This window comes from Buteo buteo, chromosome 24 (genome assembly GCF_964188355.1).
Source record: "Buteo buteo chromosome 24, bButBut1.hap1.1, whole genome shotgun sequence".
Lineage (NCBI taxonomy): Eukaryota > Metazoa > Chordata > Aves > Accipitriformes > Accipitridae > Buteo > Buteo buteo.
Genome location: NC_134194.1, coordinates 19,921,439 through 19,946,349, shown reverse-complemented (window position 1 = coordinate 19,946,349; position 24,911 = coordinate 19,921,439). Strand labels below are relative to the sequence as shown.

Genomic DNA, 24,911 nt, shown 5'->3' with positions numbered 1-24,911 from the left:
TCCACTGCGATGGGCAGTCTCTCACTTAAAACTCTGTCAGCGGCAGAGGAACAGAAGGCAGCAAATGGAATGATTTTTTTAGAGGGTTTCAAAGGAGATCCAGGTAATTTCAGAACATTGAATTTGACAATTACATGGTGCTATCAGCAACTGCTCTAAAGAACAGAGATAGTGGGCACACAAACATTCCCAGAGTGCTTAGGGAAGACACTGACAAGAGGGATAAGAATTACAGAAGGTACAGAAGAGCTTTGAAATGAGGAATAATGAAACAGGCAAAGACTCTGCAGTCAAGAGATGACTGACTGAACATATGACAGAAGTCTGTACATTTACAAACAGCATGAAGAAAGCGAGTAGGGAAAAAACCCTTTTCACCATCTTCTACTACAACTAGGGGCATCAAATGAAGCAAATAGGTGACACTGCAAAAGTGAGGAGGTTCTTCACCCAGAGCACAGTTAAGCTGTGAATTTTGCACAGGATGATGGAGATGCCAGCGGTTTAAAATGGTCAAAAGAGCAACTAACACAAGCTTAAATGAGAAAAATCTGTCAAGGACTGTTCAGTAGATAGCACCTCTGATGCTAGAGCTCCCTGGGCTACAAATCACTCATGGTTGGGAGCATATAGGAAAGATCTTTAGGCTACAGGACTCCTCTGCTATTAATCTCCTGTGCCCTGACAATTTGCCACCGCCAGACCGTTGTCCTAACTCAACAGGGCCCTTCCAGTGCTATGCCCTTCATAAAATGTTGTAACCTGCAAGCTTATCTGCAACACTGTGCATGTAAGTATCCTCCTTCTACAATACTCTGCTATTATGTAAAACCAACACCTCTTTCATCAAGTGTTTAGTTGTGGATAATTGATACAATTATGTAGCATAAGGTGAACAATGAAGCATATACTTCATGATGTAGGAATGTGGTTTGGTTTTTTATATATATATATATATTTATACACACACACACACAAACACTCACAAGAATTCTTTTAAATTCTGCTTACTTCACAGTTAGTAACTGATACAAACATCCTAATAGCCCCAAATGGAGCCTGGTGTAAATCATACCCATCACGATTTTATCCAAAGAGATGTTTAGACTCTTAGCAGACACACTGGAGTTGTAGCATTTCTAAGGAAAACATTTATCAAAGTTCAAACAAATGACATTTAAACCAATATTTAGTGTTTTAAAATTTTTCTAACATCTCTTTGATAACGCAGCACATACATACAATTGCTGAATGCACTTGAGCATCTGAAGTAGTCTCAAACTACAGCATTTCCATGGCATCATTTTGGATGGCAAGCACGCGCTAGAGGTGAACTCTCTCCTGAGTCAGCCTGCCACTGCCCCAGAAAAGAAGCGTTCCCTGCTTATTGCCAAGCCCTTGAAACTCTTCAGAGCAACTCAGCAGTGGGCCAACACCATAACCTGTCCCCTCAAAAGCAGAGTACCCATCTCCTTGAATGACCTATACAAGGATGCAGACCACTCAGTTCCAGCGGCTTGACCCATTTTGAGCCACACCTGTAAGTGAAATACCGTAAGGCAGCTTAATAATACTGCATTTTCACAGACTAACAGCTTTTTCTCTTTGAAATGTTTTGTACACTTATGGGCAAACTGCAAGTGGAGCCATGAACTGCAGCACACAATTCTCTCTAAATATATTTCCCCAGAAATAGGCTCCTCACAGCTGTGCAATTTCAGCTACTGCTGCAACGATGAGCACACAGACAGATACAAAGAACTAGGACATTCAATTGCCTAGTAAGTTTATGCTAACTCACTGCAAAGAAAATTTTTATTCAGAACCCAGGGAACCACAATACAACATGTATGATAATACAGGTGACTCATCATAGAAACACTACTTGGGGTTTAGAGGGTTTTTTTTGTTGGTGGTGTTTTTTTCTTTTTTCCAATTTAAAAAAAAAAAAGAAGAAAGAAAGAAAGAGATGGTCTTTTAATTCAGGACCTTAATTTTTCATCTACATTTTCTAGTTATGTTCACCTGGTACTTCTGACTCCACACATTCTCCTGTGAAATCTCTCTTTACAACTGGAGTTTTTAGGTCATTTGAGATGACCAAGCCTGTTTGCACCAGGAAAATTAGACCCTCAGTTTTGTAGCAATAATCTGTGAATGCTATTGCAGACAAAATTCACATGGTTATATCACCATGTTCTCTGACTAGAGCAGAATTAGAGGATGTTAAAATAAAAATGCCCGCCCTTATTTCTAGGTCACTGCAGCTAATAGTGGGTCTTTATCAATGATGCTGTTAAAATGGACTATCTTGGCAAGCATTTTGCCAAATGGAATTATTAATCTATTATGATTTAATCTTTTTAAAAAACTTTACTAAAGCTGACATGGTTAAAAAATATTCACAGAACATTCTCTATATGAACAGTTGTATTTTAATTAACTTGTATGACCACCATTTGATGTTCATTTTTGTTTACATAAGAAGAGTCTAAGGTGAATTGAATGATCATCTTTTTTGTTAGTTCATAACTTGAACATAAACATATTCTATTTCCCCCAATGTTACCAGTGAGGTTTGTCTACAGTAGCTAGATGGTAATTCATTGGTAGTTCAGCTAGCAATTCAAAATCTTGAGACGTAAAGTGTCTTTCACTATGTTTAAGCTGATCTGTCTACTGACATGTAAATATATACATTCATGCATGCACACGCCTTAAGTGCAGTGACAGGTTTCTAGAGTACCTGCTGAACTAAACTATTGCTGTTTTCACACTATAAAAATACCTCTTCTCCTCATGCCAAGATCTCCTGCTCTATTTTCACACCTCACTCGGCAGAAGATGATGCTTGCCAGGTGAAGTGTACCAACACCATCCCTTCCAAAAACCCAAGAAGACTCCAGAGCATGTGTAGAAACCACTTGTTTCCACGAATAATCTCAGTTAAGAGAATGATTATTTCTGAAATCAAACCCCTGATTACCTGATACAGCCAGGAAGTCATCAATGGAAGTGATGTCATCAACAGCATCCGTCAGCACGCGGACTTGTTTCTCCCACTGCTCTTTGAAGAGATCCATGTTTTCTTGAGCCAGCTTGCTTTGGGGTTTAGCAGCCAGAGCCAGTGCAGCATTAATGACCTGTAAAATACCTCTGGATTTTTAAAACATACCCTTAATGAAACAATTAGTTTCCATATGTTTATCCAATGAGTTCAACAGTAAACAAAGCAAGTTTAATAAGTTTTCAGGAACTTGATGTTTAAACACAAAAGTGTTTTATTCTGTTGCTCTCACATCCAACTCATAGCTGCTTCCACATTTATTATGGTTAGTTATTACAAGCAAAAACACTTGGCAAGTATTCACAAGAGCTAGCTTCACCTTTCTTTAACAGCTCATGTTAAAAAGGTGTTGCTTTCTCAGTGCAGGTTGTGTTGTTAAGTATTTTAGACAGGATGACATTTAGTACACTGGAGGCTGCATTTCCTAAGCTACTTGCCAGAACCTGAGAAAAAAGGTCAAAAAAGGATTAATCTTACACAGTCTAAAATAGAAACAATATGCAAATACAAAATTAAAGATAAATTTTGTATTTATCTTCTTTTCCTTAAAGCTTTACTCTGTACTTTGCCAGTAATTGTTATAGTACCTTGAGACTTCTGTTACAGCTGTAGAAGAGGCAGATTAGCCAGGGAACAGGAGGAGAGAATACTATTTGATGCTCCTCCTGAACACCCCCCTACTAATTTTCTTCAAACCTTAAGACTAATTTACTTCAGATCCTTGTTTTTCTAAGCAGAAGAAATGCTACATGTACTGCTGGGTAACTAAGTTTATGCTGTGCCAACTAATCAGTCAGTTAAATGACCAAAAAAACTTCTTTGGGGGTGGGGGGGGGGGGGTGTGGGGGGGAAAGCAATCTCAAAAGCCTGCTCATGTTCTTGCTGCACTTTGCTCCAGCAGAATGACCTGGAAACATGCCAGGCATGAGAAACCATCTGCAGTCAGACCAACGAGACAACCCTAACTTTGTTTTCAAGCACCTGAGAGTTAGAGCTAATTAACTTACAAGTTCAATGTATAGTTTTTCTTCTCTACCTTAGGACCGTATTAATTTCACAAAGTTGCCGAACAAAACATGCAAGCACCATATGTTCCTGGTTTTCCAAAATCTACTTTCTCTATTTGCTTCATTTAAAAGCGTCAACAAGCATTTAAAAAAAAAATATATAAGTCACTGAACATGGAAATGATGGTGATGTCAAACATATCACAATGGCACTGAATGAATCAGGCAGGAGAAGGAGGCTGATTCACCCAAGAGATGCTAGAAGTTAGCAGTGACTAAGGAAAATCCACAGAAAATCTATACTGCTCTCCACGCTACCATCCTGCCTCTGGAGATGGAGGCTGCAAGTCTGGGTCACAAATCAAAATGAGTTCGATGGGTTTGATAACACAGAAAAATGCAAGAAACAATTTGGCCTGAGAGGCAATCTGTTGGAGACCTGTAGGGATGAAACATGCCTCTGAACTATGGCAATAATGAGAGTATCCCCATCCTTCACAAAGAACGTGGGGTCCTCTGCTGCTTCCCCTTCCTTAAACCAGCCACTGAAGTCACAACGTCCGTGTAGGCAGCTGCAGTAATCAGGATGTCTCTTCAGAGAGAGACCTGCTGCCAGCCATGGTCCACACTGCTCTACTACCCTCACTCACGGTGCCTGTTAAGATCATAGTTCTCAAGTCCTGAAAGCCACCCCAAAAGTCTTGCAACACCCAAAAAAGTCATGTTTAAAAATTTAAAATCAAACAGAAATAGAGGTTTTAGAAAAGGAAACCTGTCCTCTGCTCAAAAGCTCTGCTTCTGAAGTCTAGCCACGGCCATTTATTGCCCTAGTCTGATTAACGTAATGAATTATCCACCTATCAATCAAAATCTAGATACCCAAAGTTTTATGAAGATGAATCCAAATAACAAGTGTCCTGGAAACAAAAAGGGTGAACCAGACAACGCTCCAGAAATTTGTTCTCAGCTTTTATCCTGCTAGTAACTGTAACTACCAAGACACAGAAGATGGTGATACCAAGGGTCAGGCCATTTTCTCCTGCTCTCTTCTAGCTGCCTTGGCTAATATCAGATATGAAAAACACCCTTTAAGCACTGAGGCAGGTCAGCATTAACGTCGAAGGAACATATGGCCTGTGTACCTGTGTGATATATGTCTGGACAACAGCATCTGTCTGAACAATTAATCTTTGTCAACAGCACATGTCCAGCCCTAGATGCCCGCATTAAGCAACTCTTCACATGTGATGGAAGAGCTGTCACACAGGGCTCTGCAAGTGCTCAAGAAACTCAAAACGGGCATCATCACCAGATCCAAATGCAGGAGGCACAAGCTGCACCATCATCCTCCCAACAGGCAGCTTGTCCAACTGAAAAAAAGGAGATTTTTTAAATACATTACAACAGCAAAAACACATGGCCAAGGCAAACATGTTTTTAAAAAATGGCCAACCAAAACTAGCATGTAAGATCTCCCTTACAAGCAGATGTGTCTTTCATTTGGAAAGCAGCCAGTAGTGCTAGAGATGAGGACAACTTGGTGGGGAAATCAAAGGCTATCAAGTGTCACTGTGGAGCTAAAGACAAAACTACAACTTAGGAAACCCACACAGGTACGTGTGTGCATAGGAAGAAATTCAAGACAGCAGATACAGCTCAATAGTCCTTTTTTGTAGCACATACTCTATCTCCACGTGCAAAGTGGTCACAACATTCAGTTTTAGCATGGGTGATAAAACCCTTCAGTCTATGCACAGCTTAGCATTTATGTGGGGAAGTTATCCTGGACCCATCTCACACGTCTGCTTGAGGTAATGCTCCAGGGATTACTGACGAAACCCTGCAAATTATCTATTCAAGTAAATATGCTCTTACATAATGACTGGTATCCGGTACAGAGTGACTGATTTTTTTTTTCCCCAACAGATGCTTAGATAGACATGGGAAAAGGACAGGGATGCTGGATCTTAAATAGTCTGTGTATGTAGCAAGACTATGATTCCTTTATTATCTAAAAAAAGAACACTTGTGGGGGAGGGGGAAGGGACTGATTAAAGTACACTGTTGCTTCTCCAAAAAACATGAAGCATTGGGCAATTAATTTAAAATATGAGTAACTCTTACAGGAAAGAGATGTGTATATATATAGTTCAAAAAATAGGAAGAACATGTCCAGACTACCTGAAATGTAACTGCTTCCATGTAAAACATTTAGCAATTTCAAGGAAATATTCTGTATTTCAGAGCTTTTCAAAATGCTGCCAGAGCACTGTGATCACAATGACTCACTGAAGTCGTACAAAGAAAAGAATCAAACAGGGACATTTTGAGACTATCCAGAAGGAAATGAAGCATGGCAAGAAAACACACTATTTTTATCGGTGCTTTGTTTCATGTAGCAATTGCAATGTTCAAGTCAGACAGCCCAATGCTCGATAACATGGTTCCAGCAAGTTACTTGGAGTTGCTCTCCTCTACCTCGCAGCTTCCTGCAGCAGCAGCCAGGATTTGGCAATGAATGCTTCGAGATTGGGGAGGCTTAGGATTCAAAAGACTTGCAATTGATTTCTCAATCCATACCTCAAATCCTCTTCTCATGTCTTTCATGAGAAGAACCCGCTTCTTTTTTCCTTCCCCCCCACTCCCCCAACTGAAACTAAAGGTGTCAGACTGAATTTATATATTTATACCTTTGCAGGGCAGGATTCCCCAAGGCTCCCTGAAGAGCAACTTCTCCCTGGGTTACAAGACTGCGGCTGCTTTGCCCAGAAGCTCTTTTAAAAAGCACAGCTATTCCAGGACAGAAAACACCTTTACCTTAGATATACTTGTGTGTAAGCTAAAGCCATTGGGTCAGCCAGAATTAATTTTTTTTAGGCGTAATTTAGGATGGCTTCTAGCCTCATCTTTATAGCACCCAATCTGAAAGACTGATATAGAGGCTAGAGGAAAGCTTTTATACACAGTGGTGTTCCTACAAAGAACAGTTGGCTGGCACAGCCAAAGGAAGAAACATCACTTGGGGGAAGAAAACTATCACCTATTTATTTTGCATTGCAATCCCTATGTGTTGTATCCTAATATAGTCTCAGTGCACACAATTTCTGTAAGCCACATAACTCTCCATCTCAATGGCTATAAGCACTTTTTATTTTTTGCCTCAGTCTTTTTGATAGGGACTTTTTTCTCTTTACAGGAGACTGTTCTTTCTGCAGCTGGTTTAGCCTTGCCCTGCTTCCTGTAGTATTGGTTTTAGGGTGCTACCGTGACACAACAAGGAGTTTTTCAGTTTCAAAAGCTCTAAAGCAAACACCCAGTCCTCTCCCCTCTCCTCACTACACACCTTTTCTTTACAACCAAAACATCTGCAGTTCCTAAGTAACTCACTTGTTTTTTGTTTTTAAATAAAGATCTTGATTTACCAGCTTTCTTGTGGCATTTGAGTAATAAGTCAGACAGTAGCTCCATGGCCTCCAAATCCAGGATAGTTTGCATTTGTTTAAAAAAAAAAAAAAAAAGGGGGGGGGGGTGGCACTAATAAAACAAGCACATACCCATCAGCTATCACCTCAGGGGCAGAGGAAAAAGGGACACGCACAAACCAAGCCCCAGCTGGGATCTGAAAATCAGTTTTATTCTGGAGTATGTGAAGGGGAGCTCGTCAAGCACACTACAGGATTGAGTTTGCTTTGGGAAGAAGATCCAAGAACAAGCAAGGGCAGAAGCAGTGATCCCAGCTTTGCCTTTTGGAGCAACCTCAGCACAAGGCTGAATGTAGGAAGTCTCATATTCAACCTGACAAAACTGGTAATTGCACCACGCAGTGCTCCTCATTTGCTCTATTTTATTCATACCTCACAGAGTCCTCTGGTGATACTGAGGGCTAGTTGTAGGGTAGAAGCAAAAACATGATTCACGGATCACAGCCTTCCAAATGATCAACAAATGAATTCATGACTTTACCACCAAAGCTGCTACACTAGCTAAGCCCAGCCAGGACTCTCCCCTTGCCCAGGTGAATTTTAATGCTCATATTTTTCTGTATTAAAGAAAGCATAGCTTGCTTACTGGCAGTTTGTTAAGAAGCTGCTCATAATTTAATGTTACATATGCCAGATGCCAAAGTTACCTCCAGTGTTCACCCTACTCATGTCTCCTTCCCTGCTCCTGATTGCTTTCTGCTCTGAGTGGAAAAAAAAGTTCATAAGCAGGACATTTAAGTCACTTCCAGTAACCTCCAACCCCAGCTTTGCATCACATGTCTACGTGTGCTAGCTCTCCACATACTTCAATATGGCAAAAATCACTCTGCAAACTCTGATGAGCTGAAATGCCCGGAAGCAAAACATACAGGAGATTGTTTTGCACTTTCACTAGCTATAATGGCAGTGACCAGCAAGTGTACAGATGCTGATGCACCAAAAGAAGGAGGAAAGGTTTGCTTTGATTTCCAATACTTTGTTCCAATGTATAAAAGGTACTTTGAGCACATTCCTTTCCTGCAAGTTACACACAGAGTGACTGCAGGCATCTCTGCAGAGATATTTCTCTTGTTGTTACAGAGCTATAATGACCCACAGATACGCACTTTTACTGGAATAACATGACCTTTTCCAGTTTAGCATATACTACTGTCCAAGTATTTACTATGTGCATATTGTGTACAGATAATTATGCTATCAACTTCCCCATATATGGAAAAAGCATTTTCATTTGTAGCTGAGGACTGATATTACAGTACCAGTTAATGTAGAAGCTGCAAGAATTTTGGTGCTGTTTGTTTTGATGTCCATTTGTGTTGCTTCATTTTGCATTTCACTGACTTCAAGTGCTGAAGCTTTGAGGGTTTCAGGGACTCTATGTCTCTTCTGGACACTGTTCAGCTACTGCACTCCACAGATCATACTATGCCTGTGATGAAAACATACAGTCCTTACACACTAACATACCTCCTTCTACAGAACTGAATCCCTTTCTCCTATCTTTGCTTCTTTTTATGCATCAGTAACTGCTTGAGTTTCTAATACTGTTTCTTTGACGACCACTCCTATCCTGTGCTGGCTCTTCTTCACAGCAAGCCTGCATGATACAAAACTGCAACCCAAGTGTTAAGTTTTTAATGTAAGGATTTCTACTCAATGCCAATAAAATGCTTCAAGCACCTGTAATTAAACAGTCTGGAGATAGATCTGCTAGTTAGCACATTCAAAAAAATCTGACAGTCTTTCAAAGAGAAGAAAAAAAGAGGACAATTGTTCAATGTTAAGTCTTTACTGCAAGAAAAATGAAGTTATCTCCTTCTCCAACAGCCACCAGGGAACTGGCAGTAATTGGGGACTGAAGGAGGAGAGAAAGTCTGCCCATCACATTTGGGTTCGGCTGATTTGAGGGGGTGGATTGGAGGGGTTTTTTTGTTTCTCTAAGATGCTGCAACTTTTAAACAAAAGTTTTCATGCTATTTGGAACCTCTACATGGGATTCCTTATGATATGGTATTTTGTCTATGTCAGTAGGTGTGATCAGCATATGTAACCATCTGCCTCATCAGAAATCTATAAGCAGCAAATTGCTTTTCAAGCATTTCAAAATTGGAATGTAAGAATATGGAACAGCAATTATTAAAGCAAGATGTTAATATGAGAAGAGCCAATTTATTTTTATAAAAAATGTGATTTAATCTAAGAATTATCTGGAGTCTGTTAAATGGGCAACACTCACTTGACTGTGCAGGGGACGGTGAGCTTCGTCAAACATGCTGTCTGTGCTAAGGTAAGTATAGATAGAGGGAGCACAGAAAGGACAGGCAGAGCCACTGCCTAGCAGTGTTTCTAAGGAGGATGGGCAGCAGGAGAAAGGCAACCAGCACTGGCTCAGAGCAAGCCCTGCCCTACAGATGGGAGAACAGGTCCAGTATGTCCACACCAGGGAAGTGCAGGTCTACCCTGCTCTTGCAACCCACTTCCCAGAAGATGATCAGTCTGAAGGGCAATGGGCTCCAGCTTTTGCTGGCAGAAGCAAACACCAAACCTGATGGAAATTCTAATCCATAATTATTTTCTAACACTCTCAGCCTGACTGCAATTTGGTTAGAAATCTCTAGATGAACTTCACAGAGGCTTTAAAGAACAAGAAAGTCAACATATAACTGGTAACAGCTGCAAGTGACAGCAGACTGTCACATCAAAAGGCTGGAGCAACACTCTTTCCTTTCAAGAGCTGTACTGGGGCATTTTCACTGTTGCTTTCTGAACACCTACAGCTTGTATGATCAGAAACACTCCTATGGTTAAGCTCTCTTCTCAGACATCTTTAATGCAAAATGCTGTTACAAAACAGCTTTTGCAGGCTCCCAAAGCAAGTACTTCTTGGAAACGGAACTCAGAAGCCAGAGTTACGAGCAAGGATCCAGGTTTTTGAGTAGAGATAAACAAAATCTTTCGCTAATTTACCACTGGCAAGCTCTATGTTTAGCAAGAAGGCAAAGAAAACTTCCCCCAGCACTCTGCTAGGCAAATGGAGGAAAAGGCAACTATTCCAAGCATTTCACAGCAGTACTTTTCCATTTCCATTATGAAAGACATCTTAAATTTATTTTTTTTTTTTAAATAATGCTTAACAGTAATGATGGAGGACTTTTGTTCCTTCATCTTAACCCACCATAGACTGGCCTGTTTCTCCTACCACCTAGCAAGGCATGAAGCTGCAGGACTGCAGGTAGCTCCTGTGAGATGCTGGACAAAGTTGTCTCACTTTGATATACAGACTTTCAGCAACGCATGTCCTCAAAAAAAGAATTCAGGCAGGCTTGTAAGTCAAGGCTTCATGAAGAAAAACACCAGTGATCCCTAACGCTGCCTTATTTCTCCTCTGTAAACCCAGACTAACACAAGTCACCCAGTTGGCTACTACAGAGCATGCACAGCTCTTCCTAACGGTTCCTTCTGCACCATCAAACAGGAGCTCTAAATATCACATTAAATCTTCAACTTTGCATTAATTTCTGTCTTAATTGGCTGGGGACTCACAAACAGGAAGGATGATGTTACTCTTGAAGAAGAGCTGATTTCCAGTAATGTAGCCACACTAAACAAATTTAACTGCTGGCTTTTGTAGAGAATTTTCAGATGAAAAATTTTCCACATCTTTTTCCTCAAAGAATTAAATTTCAAACCTGAGAACATTTGAACTTGTAGGTGACACTGGCAATGACTGGATTCTTGTCTGCATCAACAAAACTTCCAAGATTTCCCTAACCAATTTGAAGTGTTGCATGTTCCTTTCTCCTGCTGCTGGCTCAAAAAGGCTAGTTATGGCAAGGGACCGAATAACTGCTCTATTTGAGATACAGCTTTTACAATTAACTCTACAGATTGATTTCTGCAGAAATCATTCTTTAACCAGGAGTTCCCTACTCCCAGAATGGCCTCTACTCAGCTAAGCTATTTAAGAGGTTACCTGGGACTCAAGTGCATTAAATTTCAGTTTCATCCTTTCAACAACAGTAATACCTTGAATTAAATTTCATCCATCGTATTTCCGTGTGATATTGACGTATTCACTTGAGTTTAAGAGAGTATTGTAATTACTGATTGACTTGACTCATTCCAAATCCAGCATCTTCCTGGAAAAATACCATCTAAGCAAAAACCAAAAATCCTAAAACCCCCCAAAACTACCACCAAAAAACCAAACAGATAGTGTTGGATTAAATCTGTATTTTATGCCTAATTCACAACTTGTTCAGCACAGTCACCTGAAAGGATTCAAGAAGCAGCTGCGAATCTTATCAGCAATAAACTTCAAAATAAACAGATAATTGTCTGAAAAAAGGAAACAAAATCCCACTATGCTGTTCTTTATATCTTCTTATATCTAGAAGCATTTAGAGATTATACAGGATAATCAAAGTTTGGGGACCATTCAGTAACTCAGTTGAGGAGGATGATAGTGTGCTGCACCGCGTAGACTGGCACAAGACAAACTTTTGTCTTGTTAGGAGAAAACACAGATGCCATTTGTAAAACAGTTTAGACAAGTGCCCCTAATTATCTCTCAGGATTCACAACATGTTTAAATACTCTTAGAGCATTAAAGAATCAACCAGAGAACATGTAATGTAATATAAAAGCACTCTCTCAAGTGCTATAAACATCTATAGTGTCATTTACTAATCTCTTGGCGACAACCCTGAAATTAAGGCAAGACTGTGCAGTGGTGCATCTAAACTGCAGGCTTGGAAGTTCAGATATGTGACCTTTGTGAAGTCAAAATCCATCAGTTATAGCCCTTGTCCATTTATAGATAATCAAAGCTTCCAATGTGTGTTAAATATATCATCCATAATCCCTGAAATCAAAGGTTAACAACTGTACTTCAGTAATGTGACTACAGTTTGGTGACTATTGACTATAGTTTGTTAATTATTTCATGTTGATATCGTGCTTATTTTATAAAGAAGTAGATTTATTTAAATAGGCAATTGTTGGAAAAGCAAAGATAGAAGAGTTTGAAATACATAAAATTTCAGCAATGGGGAGGGGAAAATACCCTCCCCAGACTTGGACAACTACCAGAAACATTTAGATTCAAAGAAAACCTAACTTAAGAAAGATTATTATTATTTTCAAAAGCATCAGCATTTGCTTGGAACAACATGCATTAGACACCCATATTCTTGGAGATAACAAAAAAAAAATTACGTCCAACCTAGCTGGTTACTTTAGGAAAGAGCAAGTCCTTATACCAGGTAAGATGTATTTTTAAAAGCTTTTTCTTCCACATGCTTTGTTCCTACTGTAAAAATTGACCTTTGGTTTTAACGAGCCATACACACCACTTGCCCTAGATGTCGGAGGCAAAGAACTGCACAGCCAGTGCAGCTGATGCACTGGCCTCAGGGTCTGATGCAGGAGTGGGAACCACAGAAGTTCACCCCAGGATGGCAGAAGGCCTCCTAGATAGTATTTAATATTTTATGCTCAGGTGCCTATCTTCACCTGTTTAATAGGACTGTCACTTAAAAATAATAGAAAAGGTAAAATAGTCCTGCTCTTCACACTGTCTTCACCTATTCCCTCAAAATTTCCCTCCTGCTGAAGTGGGTACAGGTGAACATATCTCTCCTTCTCAACTGGTTTTAGAAGGAACAATATATATGGGAAAACGTGAACAAATTCCAAATAATCCTGAGACAATACACGTTGTTTTCATAAAATGCCATTTGACCAATTTTTTTTGAGTACATATTTTCCATTAGCTCCTCATTACCAATAACAGCTTATTTTTATATTATAGATCTGAATTTCCTGTTGCTTTAAAAAATGTAAATTACGAGGATTGACAGCGCACTGTAGTCTTCAGGGGTTCATCCAAGTATCTAGTTGTTGACATTCAAAACATCAGGGCTGTCAAAACGGAAGAGGGTAGTCTAGTGCTTATATAAACTTAATTTCCTTGTTTCCATTAAAAAGTTATTAATTAAAAGGTAGTCTCAGCCAGGTTCAAACTCTTCACACACAGCCAGCTTCCTCTGATCCTGCTCTATCAAGAATATTTTTTTGGCATATTTATATTCTACTCAGAAAAAAAAATTATATACAATTCATCTTACAGCGTACACAGGAGCAGTGGTAGCGTTTTCACAAGACATCTTCCTGCAACATGAATGTGCACAGTAAACAACTGAAACTTCACCGGTTTACTGTCTTGCAGGTTACTAGAATACCCTGGCCAAATGAAATTTATTGTGTAAAAAAGACCCATCTGTATCATTAATTACTTTGTCACGTATTTTAAAGTTTCTAAGTCTTGATGCCTACACTGCATTTCATTCTCTACATATATTAAGGAAAAAGTCAAGTTCTGTAGCAAGTCCATAGACAGCCACTAAGAGGCCAGAACATGTACTAAGCAGGACCAGCTGCCCAACTTATTAGGGTATGTCTTACGTTCTTATGCTTTTCATTACCTGGGGACACAGGGCTTCAAGCTGGCTGGCTGACATGCGAACCAATTTCACACCTTCCTCGTTGTTCGAGATGGAACAGGCCAAGTTGGCAACCTGTGTCAGAGTTGGGAGAAAACAAAACACAACTGTTAGAACTAGGTTTTATTTCCCTCTGTAGGAAACTTTTTAGCTGCCCCCAACAGTGACCAGTAACCTGTCATGAAATACAAAGCATCCACATTCATTCAATTCTAACCAATTTTGAAACCACTAATGACATCTGTTCCTTCTCTAGTCATAAAATCATAACACAACAGATCATAAAACCATAGTCATAACAGGACAGACAAATCATTGTTACCACTGATTCAGTAAAGTTCTCTCCAGTAAAACATACGAAAGCATCATTGGCAGCACTTGAAGTTACAGTTAAAAAGCCCATTCCCACTTGAGTGAGACAGCAGCAACCACACAATTAAAAAAAACAATCAAGCTCCCATGCATCAGAGAATTAAGTATTCTGATGTCCGTAAGCATAAGGATGCTCTCTTCTTGAAACATTTCTATATCCTACTGCGTGTGAACCCAAAAGAACGTGGAGGCTCATCAAGCAATTCACGTATGCAAGCGGTGCAGTGGTGTTGCAAAATTCAAGCTGTTTTGCTGGTGTTGCACAGAGTGCACCTCTGTGACAGTGTCCTGGTTTCAGCCGGGATGGAGTTAACTGTCTTCCTAGTAGCTGGTACAGTGCTATGTTTTGAGTTCAGTATGTGAAGAATGTTGATAACACTGATGTTTTCAGTTGTTGCTCAGTAGTGTTTAGACTATAGTCAAGGATTTTCAGCTTCTCATGCCCAGCCAGGGCACCTGACCCAAACTGGCCAACGGTGTATTCCACACCATGTGACGTCCCATCTAGTTTAGGAACTGGGAAGGGGGGGGGGGGCAGTTTTTTTTGGCCGCTCGGGGACTGGCTGGGTGTCGGTCGGCGGGTGGTGAGCAATTGCCCTGTGCATCATTTGTACATTTCAATCCTTTTATTACTTACTGTTGTCATTTTATTAGTGTTATCATTATCATTATTAGTTTCTTCTTTTCTGTTCTATTAAACCGTTCTTATCTCAACCCAGGAGTTTTACTTCTTTTCCTGATTTTCTCCCCCATCCCACTGGATGGGGGGGAAGTGAGTGAGCGGCTGCATGGTGCTTAGTTGCTGGCTGGGGTTAAACCACGACAGTCCTTTTGGCGCCCAACGTGGGGCACGAAGGGTTGAGATAACGACAGACCTGACCAGAGCTCGTTAAAACAGATTTGTTCTAAGCATTCATTATGTTGATTTATGTATTAGAGTTGTTGCTCTGGTTTTTAAGGCTCTGTTATGTATCTCTTCGCTTGCTGTATGTAGTTCCTCTTCTACTGCTTATCATCCGTGGGAGGTGGATTAAGGTTTTCGCTTTGATGTATGGTATAACTCTGGTTTATGGTATGCTAAAGTCATCAGCTGTGGGATTAATCCGGTATTTGCACTTAGCATTGTCACCTTTATACTGTGGGAGCTGTTTGTGGGAAACTATTAATAACTATACCATTTACCTTTCCTCCATGGAAAACCAGTCTATGGGTGGGGTACCTTTCTTCCCCTCTCCTTTCTCCTTCAGTCCAGTTACAATGGTGTTTGAGAATTTTGAGAAATTTGAATACTCCTGGAGTGTTGGGACTAGCACGGTCCTAGCCCTACTGCTAGGAATTAGCATACTTCTGAATGTGGTTCAGCTCTCGTTTAAGGTTAAACAGCTATTTAAGAAGATCACCCAGAGGTGTGCCCCAAGGCTGGATAATTATGAGTGGCAGGGTGTGTGGGGTAGTATGGGCAGGTACCTAGAAAAGTGGGCACCTCCAATGTTTTGGAAATTCACCCCTGAACAAGTGCAGGATCCAGAAGAACTAGTAAAATATTTGGAAAAGGTATGCTGTCACCCCGGCAGCTCCAGAGAGATACAAATCACTGCAACGTGCTGGGGCCTGGCCCATGCCTATCGAGCCCTGTTCGACACCATTCAGTACCCTCAAGGGGAAGAGAAAGTCTCTAGACCTAACAACAAAATTATGAGCACCGCGGCCACTCAAACCTTGGCAACAGGCGCTGCGGCCCCTCCAGCCCCGACAAGGAGCATTGCAGGCACCCAGACCTTGGCGACAGGCACCGTGACCCCTCCAGCCCCGGCGATGAGAACTCGGGCTACCCAAACCTCAACAACAGGCACTGCAGCCCCTCCAGCCCCGGCAAGGAGCACAGCAGCTACCCAAACCTCGGCGACGGGCACTGCGGTCCCTCCAGCTCCAGCGACGAGCACTGCTGCTACCCAAACCTCGTCGACAGACACTGCGGTTATCCAAAACCTGGCTAGCGATACTGCAACTGAACCAGCGGACCAACCTGCACCAGTATCAGTTGCCCCCGTACAGAAAAAGAAATATACAAAAAAATCAGTTCGCTTAGCGAAGGGTGAAGAGGAACCAGGGTCATCACGGGAACCGGAGGAGGAGGCAGAACCAGAGGTAATAACCCGGTCCCTATCCTTGAGTGAGCTGCGGGATTTGCGAAAAGACTTTGGCCGCCGTATAGGTGAGCATATTATCACCTGGCTCCTCCGATGCTGGGACAATGGGGCTAATAGCTTGGAATTAGAAGGTAGGGAAGCCAAGCAACTGGGATCGCTTGCCAGGGAAGGTGGCATTGACAAGGCAATTGGAAGAGTGACACAAGCCATCAGCCTTTGGAGGCGACTCCTGTCAAGTGTGAAGGAAAGGTACCCCTTTAAGGAAGATGTTATATGTCAATCAAGCAAGTGGACCACCATGGAAAAAGGTATTCAATATCTGAGGGAATTAGCTGTGCTAGAGACGGTTCATCATGACCCGGACAACCCACAATTACCCAAAGATCCAGACGAAGTCCAATGCACACGACCCATGTGGCGGAAGTTTGTACGGAGCGCACCATCATCCTATGCCAACGCATTGGCAATAATGGCCTGGAAGGATGAAGAGGCACCGACGGTGGAGGAAGTGGCTCGCCAACTCCGTCAATACGAAGAAAATCTCTCCTCCTCCCTACAAGCTTGCATTGCGGCTGTGGAGAAGCTGTCTGAGGATTTCCAGCAATTCAAAGAGGATATGTCCTACTCCACACGTGTAAGGACCAATGTTTCAGCTATTAGGAGGGAGCGTTCCTCTGCCCAAGAGAGAGAATATAGAGGGTACACACCGCGAGGTGCCCTGTGGTTTTACCTATGTGATCAGGGAGAGGACATGAGGAAATGGGACGGAAAACCTACCTCGGTCCTAAATGCACGGGTACGTGAACTGCGAGGAAAAGCCACCACAAAAGGGGATTCTACCAGGAAAAATGCCGCTCCAGTTTCCAAACAGAGTAGAAGGGCTGATTTTATTTCCGATCCTCTTGAAGGGACTTCTGAGCCAATTTTACGAGAAGTGAATACTGAATACTCTGACCGGAATTAGAGGGGCCCTGCCTCCAGCCAGGTGGAGGAAAGGGATAACCGGGTCTATTGGACTGTGTGGATTCGATGGCCTGGCACGTCAGACCCACAGGAGTATAAGGCTCTAGTAGACACCGGCGCACAGTGCACTCTAATGCCATCAAGTTATAGAGGGACAGAATCCATTTGTATTTCTGGTGTGACAGGGGGATCCCAAGAGTTAACTGTATTGGAAGCTGAAGTAAGCCTAACTGGAAAGGAATGGCAGAAACACCCCATTGTGACTGGTCCAGAGGCTCCATGTATCCTTGGCATAGACTACCTCAGGAGGGGGTATTTTAAGGACCCGAAGGGGTATCGATGGGCTTTTGGTATAGCTGCCTTGGAGACGGAGGGCATTGAACAGCTGTCTACCCTGCCTGGTCTCTCTCAAGACCCTTCGATTGTGGGGTTGCTCGAGGTTGAAGAACAACAAGTGCCAATTGCTACTACGACGGTGCACCGGCGGCAATATCGCACCAACCGAGACTCTCTGATTCCCATCCACAAGTTGATTCGCCAACTGGAGAGCCAAGGAGTGATCAGCAAAACTCGCTCACCCTTTAATAGTCCCATATGGCCAGTGCGGAAGTCTAATGGGGAGTGGAGACTAACAGTCGACTATCGCGGCCTGAATGAAGTTACGCCACCGCTGAGTGCTGCCGTTCCAGATATGCTAGAACTTCAATACGAACTAGAGTCAAAGGCAGCCAAGTGGTATGCCACAATTGACATTGCTAATGCGTTTTTCTCAATCCCTCTGGCAGCAGAGTGTCGTCCACAATTTGCCTTTACTTGGAGGGGTGTCCAGTACACTTGGAATCGATTGCCCCAGGGGTGGAAACACAGCCCCACCATTTGCCATGGACTAATCCAGACTGCACTGGAAAAGGGTGAAGCTCCGGAACACCTGCAATACATTGATGACATCATCATATGGGGCAACACGGCAGAAGAAGTTTTTGAGAAAGGGAAGAAAATAATCCAAATCCTTCTGGAAGCCGGTTTTGCCATAAAAGAAAGTAAGGTCAAGGGACCTGCACAGGAGATCCAGTTTTTGGGAATAAAATGGCAAGATGGACGTCGTCAGATCCCAATGGATGTGATTAATAAAATAGCAGCTATGTCTCCCCCGACTAATAGAAAGGACACACAGGCCTTCCTAGGTGTCGTGGGGTTTTGGAGAATGCATATTCCAAATTACAGTTTGATTGTAAGCCCTCTCTATCAAGTGACCCGGAAGAAGAATGATTTTAAATGGGGCCCTGAACAACAACAAGCCTTTGAACAAATTAAACGGGAGATTGTTCATGCCGTAGCCCTTGGACCAGTCCGGACAGGACAAGATGTTAAAAATGTGCTCTATACTGCAGCTGGGGAGAATGGCCCTACCTGGAGCCTCTGGCAGAAAGCACCTGGGGAGACCCGAGGCCGACCCCTGGGGTTCTGGAGTCGAGGATATCGAGGATCCGAGGCTCGCTATACCCCAACTGAAAAAGAGATATTGGCAGCGTATGAAGGAGTTCGAGCGGCCTCAGAAGTGGTTGGTACTGAGACACAGCTCCTCTTAGCACCCCGACTGCCAGTGCTGGGCTGGATGTTCAAAGGGAGGGTCTCCTCTACACATCACGCGACTGACGCCACGTGGAGTAAGTGGATCGCATTGATCACACAACGGGCTCGCATAGGAAACCCCAGTCGCCCAGGAATTTTAGAAGTGATCACGGACTGGCCAGAAGGCAAAGATTTTGGAATGTCGCCAGAGGAGGAGGTGGCACGGGCTGAAGAGGCCCCGCTGTATAATAAACTGCCAGAAAATGAGAGGCAATATGCCCTGTTCACTGATGGGTCCTGTCGCATCGTGGGAAAGCATCGTAGGTGGAAGGCTGCTGTATGGAGTCCCACGCGACAAGTTGCAGAAACCGCTGAAGGAGAGGGTGAATCGAGTCAGTTTGCAGAGGTGAAAGCCATCCAGCTAGCATTAGATATTGCTGAAAGAGAAAAGTGGCCAGTGCTCTATCTCTATACTGACTCATGGATGGTGGCAAATGCCCTGTGGGGGTGGTTACAGCAATGGAAGCAGAGCAACTGGCAGCGCAGAGGTAAACCCATTTGGGCTGCGGCACTGTGGCAAGATATTGCGTCCCGGTTAGAGAATCTGGTTGTAAAAGTACGTCATGTAGATGCTCACGTACCCAAGGGTCGGGCCACTGAAGAACATCGGAACAACGAACAGGTGGATCAGGCTGCCAAGATTGAAGTGGCTCAGGTGGACCTGGACTGGCAACAGAAGGGTGAGCTATTTATGGCTCGGTGGGCCCATGATACTTCAGGCCATCAGGGAAGAGATGCAACATATAGATGGGCTCGAGACCGAGGGGTGGACCTGACCATGGACACTATCGCACAGGTTATCCATGAATGTGAAACATGTGCTGCAATTAAGCAAGCCAAGCGGTTAAAGCCCCTGTGGTATGGAGGGCGATGGCTGAAATATAAATTTGGGGAAGCCTGGCAGATTGACTATATCACACTCCCACAAACTCGCCAAGGCAAGCGCTATGTGCTGACAATGGTGGAAGCAACCACCGGATGGCTGGAAACATACTCTGTACCCCATGCCACTGCCCGGAACACTATCCTGGGCCTTGAGAAGCAGGTCTTGTGGCGACACGGCACCCCAGAAAGAATTGAGTCAGACAATGGGACTCATTTCCGAAACAACCTCATAAACACCTGGGCCAAAGAGCATGGCATTGAGTGGGTGTATCATATCCCCTATCATGCACCAGCCTCTGGGAAAATTGAGCGATACAATGGACTGTTAAAGACTACATTGAGAGCAATGGGGGGTGGAACCTTCAAACATTGGGATACACATTTAGCAAAAGCCACCTGGTTAGTCAACACCAGAGGATCTGCCAATCGGAGTGGCCCTGCCCAATCAGAATTTTTACATACTGTAGAAGGGGATAAAGTCCCTGTAGTGCACATGAAAAACATGTTAGGGAAAACAGTCTGGGTTACTCCTGCCTCAGGCAAAGGTAAACCCATTCGTGGGATTGCTTTTGCTCAAGGGCCTGGGTGCACTTGGTGGGTGATGCGAAAAGATGGGGAAGTCCGATGTGTGCCTCAAGGGGATTTGATTTTAGGTGAAAATAGCCAGAATTAAACTGTATGATATTAGTTGCTATATAACCCTGCTACTGTATGTTATCATTACTATAATTGTTATATGCTATATCCATAGTACTATAGTAAGAATCACTTGGATCAAGCAAGAAAGAACTGTGATAAAACTGAGCAAAGCGCCGTAGAGGTGGAACCAGAACTGACTCCAGCATACAACAATCCAACGGTGCACACCATCCTCCTGCTGCATCAAATGTCATCTGCTCCTCACACCGCACAGAAGCCCAATTCTGCTCTACCGACTGAGAGGACTTTGCACCATCCCTCCTGCCCAGACAGACTGGTATGACAGATGGAGCCCAGAGTCGGAAACTAAATGAACTCAAACATTTTATGAACGTAACCCATGAACTAAAGAACTGATATCTCTGTGTGTATATACTTTTATATATATATATATATAATTGTTCATATGTCTCAAAGGGATGGAAAGGTGGTGATGATTGATCAGAATGTAACTAAAGGTATGGGAACTGAGCATGACGTCAATGGTATAGAATAAGGGGTGGATACTGTCCTGGTTTCAGCCGGGATGGAGTTAACTGTCTTCCTAGTAGCTGGTACAGTGCTATGTTTTGAGTTCAGTATGTGAAGAATGTTGATAACACTGATGTTTTCAGTTGTTGCTCAGTAGTGTTTAGACTATAGTCAAGGATTTTCAGCTTCTCATGCCCAGCCAGGGCACCTGACCCAAACTGGCCAACGGTGTATTCCATACCATGTGACGTCCCATCTAGTTTAGGAACTGGGAAGGGGGGGGAGGCAGTTTTTTTTGGCCGCTTGGGGACTGGCTGGGTGTCGGTCGGTGGGTGGTGAGCAATTGCCCTGTGCATCATTTGTACATTTCAATCCTTTTATTACTTACTGTTGTCATTTTATTAGTGTTATCATTATCATTATTAGTTTCTTCTTTTCTGTTCTATTAAACCGTTCTTATCTCAACCCAGGAGTTTTACTTCTTTTCCTGATTTTCTCCCCCATCCCACTGGATGGGGGGGAAGTGAGTGAGCAGCTGCGTGGTGCTTAGTTGCTGGCTGGGGTTAAACCACGACAGACAGGATACAGGGATTTGAATGCATTGGCTTAAACTACTTGATGTACTACTTATCTAGTCAAAGACTGCAGCATCAGGCAGATGTTCCTCCAGCCCTCCATTTATGCTGCAATTCATTGAATAAAACCATTTGCTGGTACAGGTGATCTTGAAGATCCATCCACAATTCTCCAAAATTTGAATAGCATCTTGTGATACTAAAAACTTTACTCCAAAACCTTGACCTGCTGCACAGCAGCATCCATAACTAGGTCATCTTGAAACAGAGGATCTTTTGTAAACACCTGCCTTTTAAGAGCACACAGGAAGGGGACAGCACAGAATGTTTTGGTAATTGAAGATATTCCTCATATCGGAGCTACTCTCAGGGGAAGGAAGTCTGAAGTAAGTTACATTTCTTAGTTGACAGGTGAATGACAAGCATGTTATTCTGAGCCATTTGAACACAGAAAGCTGTAAAAATAGCATGAAGTGAACGGAGATGAACACCGAGTACTGTCCTTTCAGAGACAGAGCAACCTGCAAAACCCCCCAGTAAATGTGCTGTAAAAGCATTACCACAAACCAGCAGATGCTCAGTAACACCAGTGAACCAGATTTCTCCATATACTTTTCTCTATAAGCTGGGGAAATTGCATTCTCCCTTTAATTAAACTATCCTGTACATTCATATACAAGTCATTTTGAAGTAGTATCTGCAGCTATATCACATGCTTTTCCCCCTTCCCAAGCCATTCCCTTACGACAGATGTTCCCACACAGAATACATTACTGTCCCACAAACCGTCAACCACATGACAATATACTTGAATGCTGTTTTTCATTAAACCCATTATTAATTTTGGGACCAAAAAGCAACTTCCCATTGCAAAGTGCTCAGCCTTTTCCTCCCTCCAGTTCCAAATCAAGTTCCGAAGGATACAAAAAGGTGCACTGTCAAGAAGAGAGGTATGTTCCCACAAGTAAACAGATGAAACAGCATATATTTGGATTAAAACAAACTGAAGTTGAGAGAAAGACTGTGCAGCATCAACAAGACATAGAAAACTCTACCAACTTTCAGAAATACTAGTGTCCTACTCCTCAACTTTCTTTTGCACTAGTCTTTGTAGACAAGACCTACATATTATGAGGTAGAATTGCAGTAAGTCTTCAGTTCATTGCAAGGTCATGCAGCTTGCAACCCAGCTTAGCCAAGGCTCTTTTCTCCATCCTTTCTGTTACCACATTTGCTCCAGTCTCCAGCTTAGTTCCTCTCTGCATGGCACTACCACCAAACAGCTGTACTCTCTATAATGCCCTATCAGAAAGGGATTTTAGTTTGAACATAGGGGGTTTTTCCTGTAGATTTGCTATGTCTTAAATCCCTAGTTCACAGTGAGCTGTAGTATACTATGCTTTTGTTTAGAGGCTCAAAAAAAAATAATCAGAAGACAGTAAGATGCTATGATTTAAAAGTCAAATAAAGATTTTGCTGTTGTTTTAAGCACAGGTCATATTTTTGAGAAACACTAGTTTGCCAGTATTTTTTATGGTCCATATTTCCACATCGTTTCTGCCTCCACAGCAGCAGTTACAATCTCTAGGAGTGAGAAGAACACAAAGCTCTATTGAGTAGGGGCTGAATAAAAGCGACATTGAAGCACTACAAAATCAGCCTCTCCGATATCTGGAGATGTTGTGCTCTCTCTCAAGCCAAGTGTGATGAATCAAGCACAGAGAAACCCCGCTCTGTCTGAATACAGAGAGGCAAAGAAGTTTATAATTGAGTGTCCCCGCCATAGTATGATGAAATTTTGCTTTTTTGCACAGTCATTTTTGAACAGTCATTTTTCTTCTGAATACCTCACTGATGGCAATTCTTCTTTAGAAATTGCCCGACTGGGACTGCCAACCTTTATGAAAGAAGCATGTGTGCTTCCCTGACTGAGGGTCTTTGGCAGTTTAAGACAATCCAACTGTTGGCTGCCACATCCCATTCTACTGCTGCGTCTCCAAATCTCAACACTTCATTTCAGCATGCTCGTCCAAAAGCAAGCTATTCGCTTTGGCGAATTAGTTTCTCTGCCAGATTAGCACACAAACTTCCCAGCAAACTATTTGCTGAACATCAGAGCAAAGTGAGGATGTTGCAGCAGCAGAGGTGACTTCAGAGTGCTGCGGACGTGGCTGTAAATTCACAGCAATACAACATTTACTGCACCCATAGGAAGACTGTCAAACTATTGGAAAACACTCACAAACCTCATAAAATTTGAAATTTAAGATGACCTATGTTAACTAATTAATCAAGTTGTAAATGACATTACAATGAGGCATTCTAAATTATCATTCATTATCAGGTGCTCTATAGCATGAATTCTAAAACTGCATGTACCAGCTGAGGTGGATGGTTGTAGGATTAAGAAATTTAATTTCAAAACTACCTGAAAGAATCCATATCGATAATTCACGTGTGATATTTGACAAGTAACTTCAACTCCCTGTTTGTAGACAAGATAGGGTACTACTGGCCAGTTATTTGACAGGTACATATAATACATCAGATTTTACAACTGAGATGAAGATCAACTACAGCCAAATTTGTTTTAAAGCATGCAGAGCACTTAGAAATCATACATATCTAAAACTTCCAAATAAAATAAAAGCACGTCAAACAAACAAAAATTCCCCTTAAATCAAATGTAAATGAAGTAGTTGCTCCACGTCTCCAATAACGTAGCTGACTGACATAGTAAGTGGTCAGACTTGATTTAGAAAGAACACTTGTGCTTGAGAGCAAAATAGCAATTGAATTCCCACTGCATTTGTTCATTCTTACCATTCAATATCATCAAGCCTCTTTACATAAGCACTACTGGCACAGGCATCAAAGGAGACAAAATGATCGCAAATAATGTAATCAGCCATAATGAGCAATCTCTTGAAAAAAGTTAAAAATACATTGGGAATGAAGACAGGCTAGAGCAACTAGACTGACATAGTTCAGAGATACCTCTTGCAGCACTGATAGACCAATTTAAAAAGCATCTTTTTGCTGCAATATCAAGGCTCTCTTAGTTTATAGAGTATACAACCATGTCCCAAAGATGGCTTCATGTAT

At 42.2% G+C, this 24,911-nt stretch overlaps 1 protein-coding gene across 3 annotated transcripts in view; it reads right to left on the bottom strand.

Moving 5' to 3' along the window:
- The window catches only part of CTNNA1 (catenin alpha 1), a 127,489-nt gene that overhangs the window by 20,904 nt on the left and 81,674 nt on the right, over window positions 1–24,911 (bottom strand). For all 3 annotated transcript variants that reach the window (XM_075057121.1, XM_075057119.1, XM_075057120.1), the window contains 2 exons: window positions 14,042–14,134; window positions 2,987–3,143 (listed from right to left, as the gene is read on the bottom strand). In XM_075057121.1, the coding sequence (XP_074913222.1) occupies window positions 2,987–3,143; window positions 14,042–14,134 (250 nt within the window). The remainder of the gene's footprint in view (window positions 1–2,986; window positions 3,144–14,041; window positions 14,135–24,911) is intronic.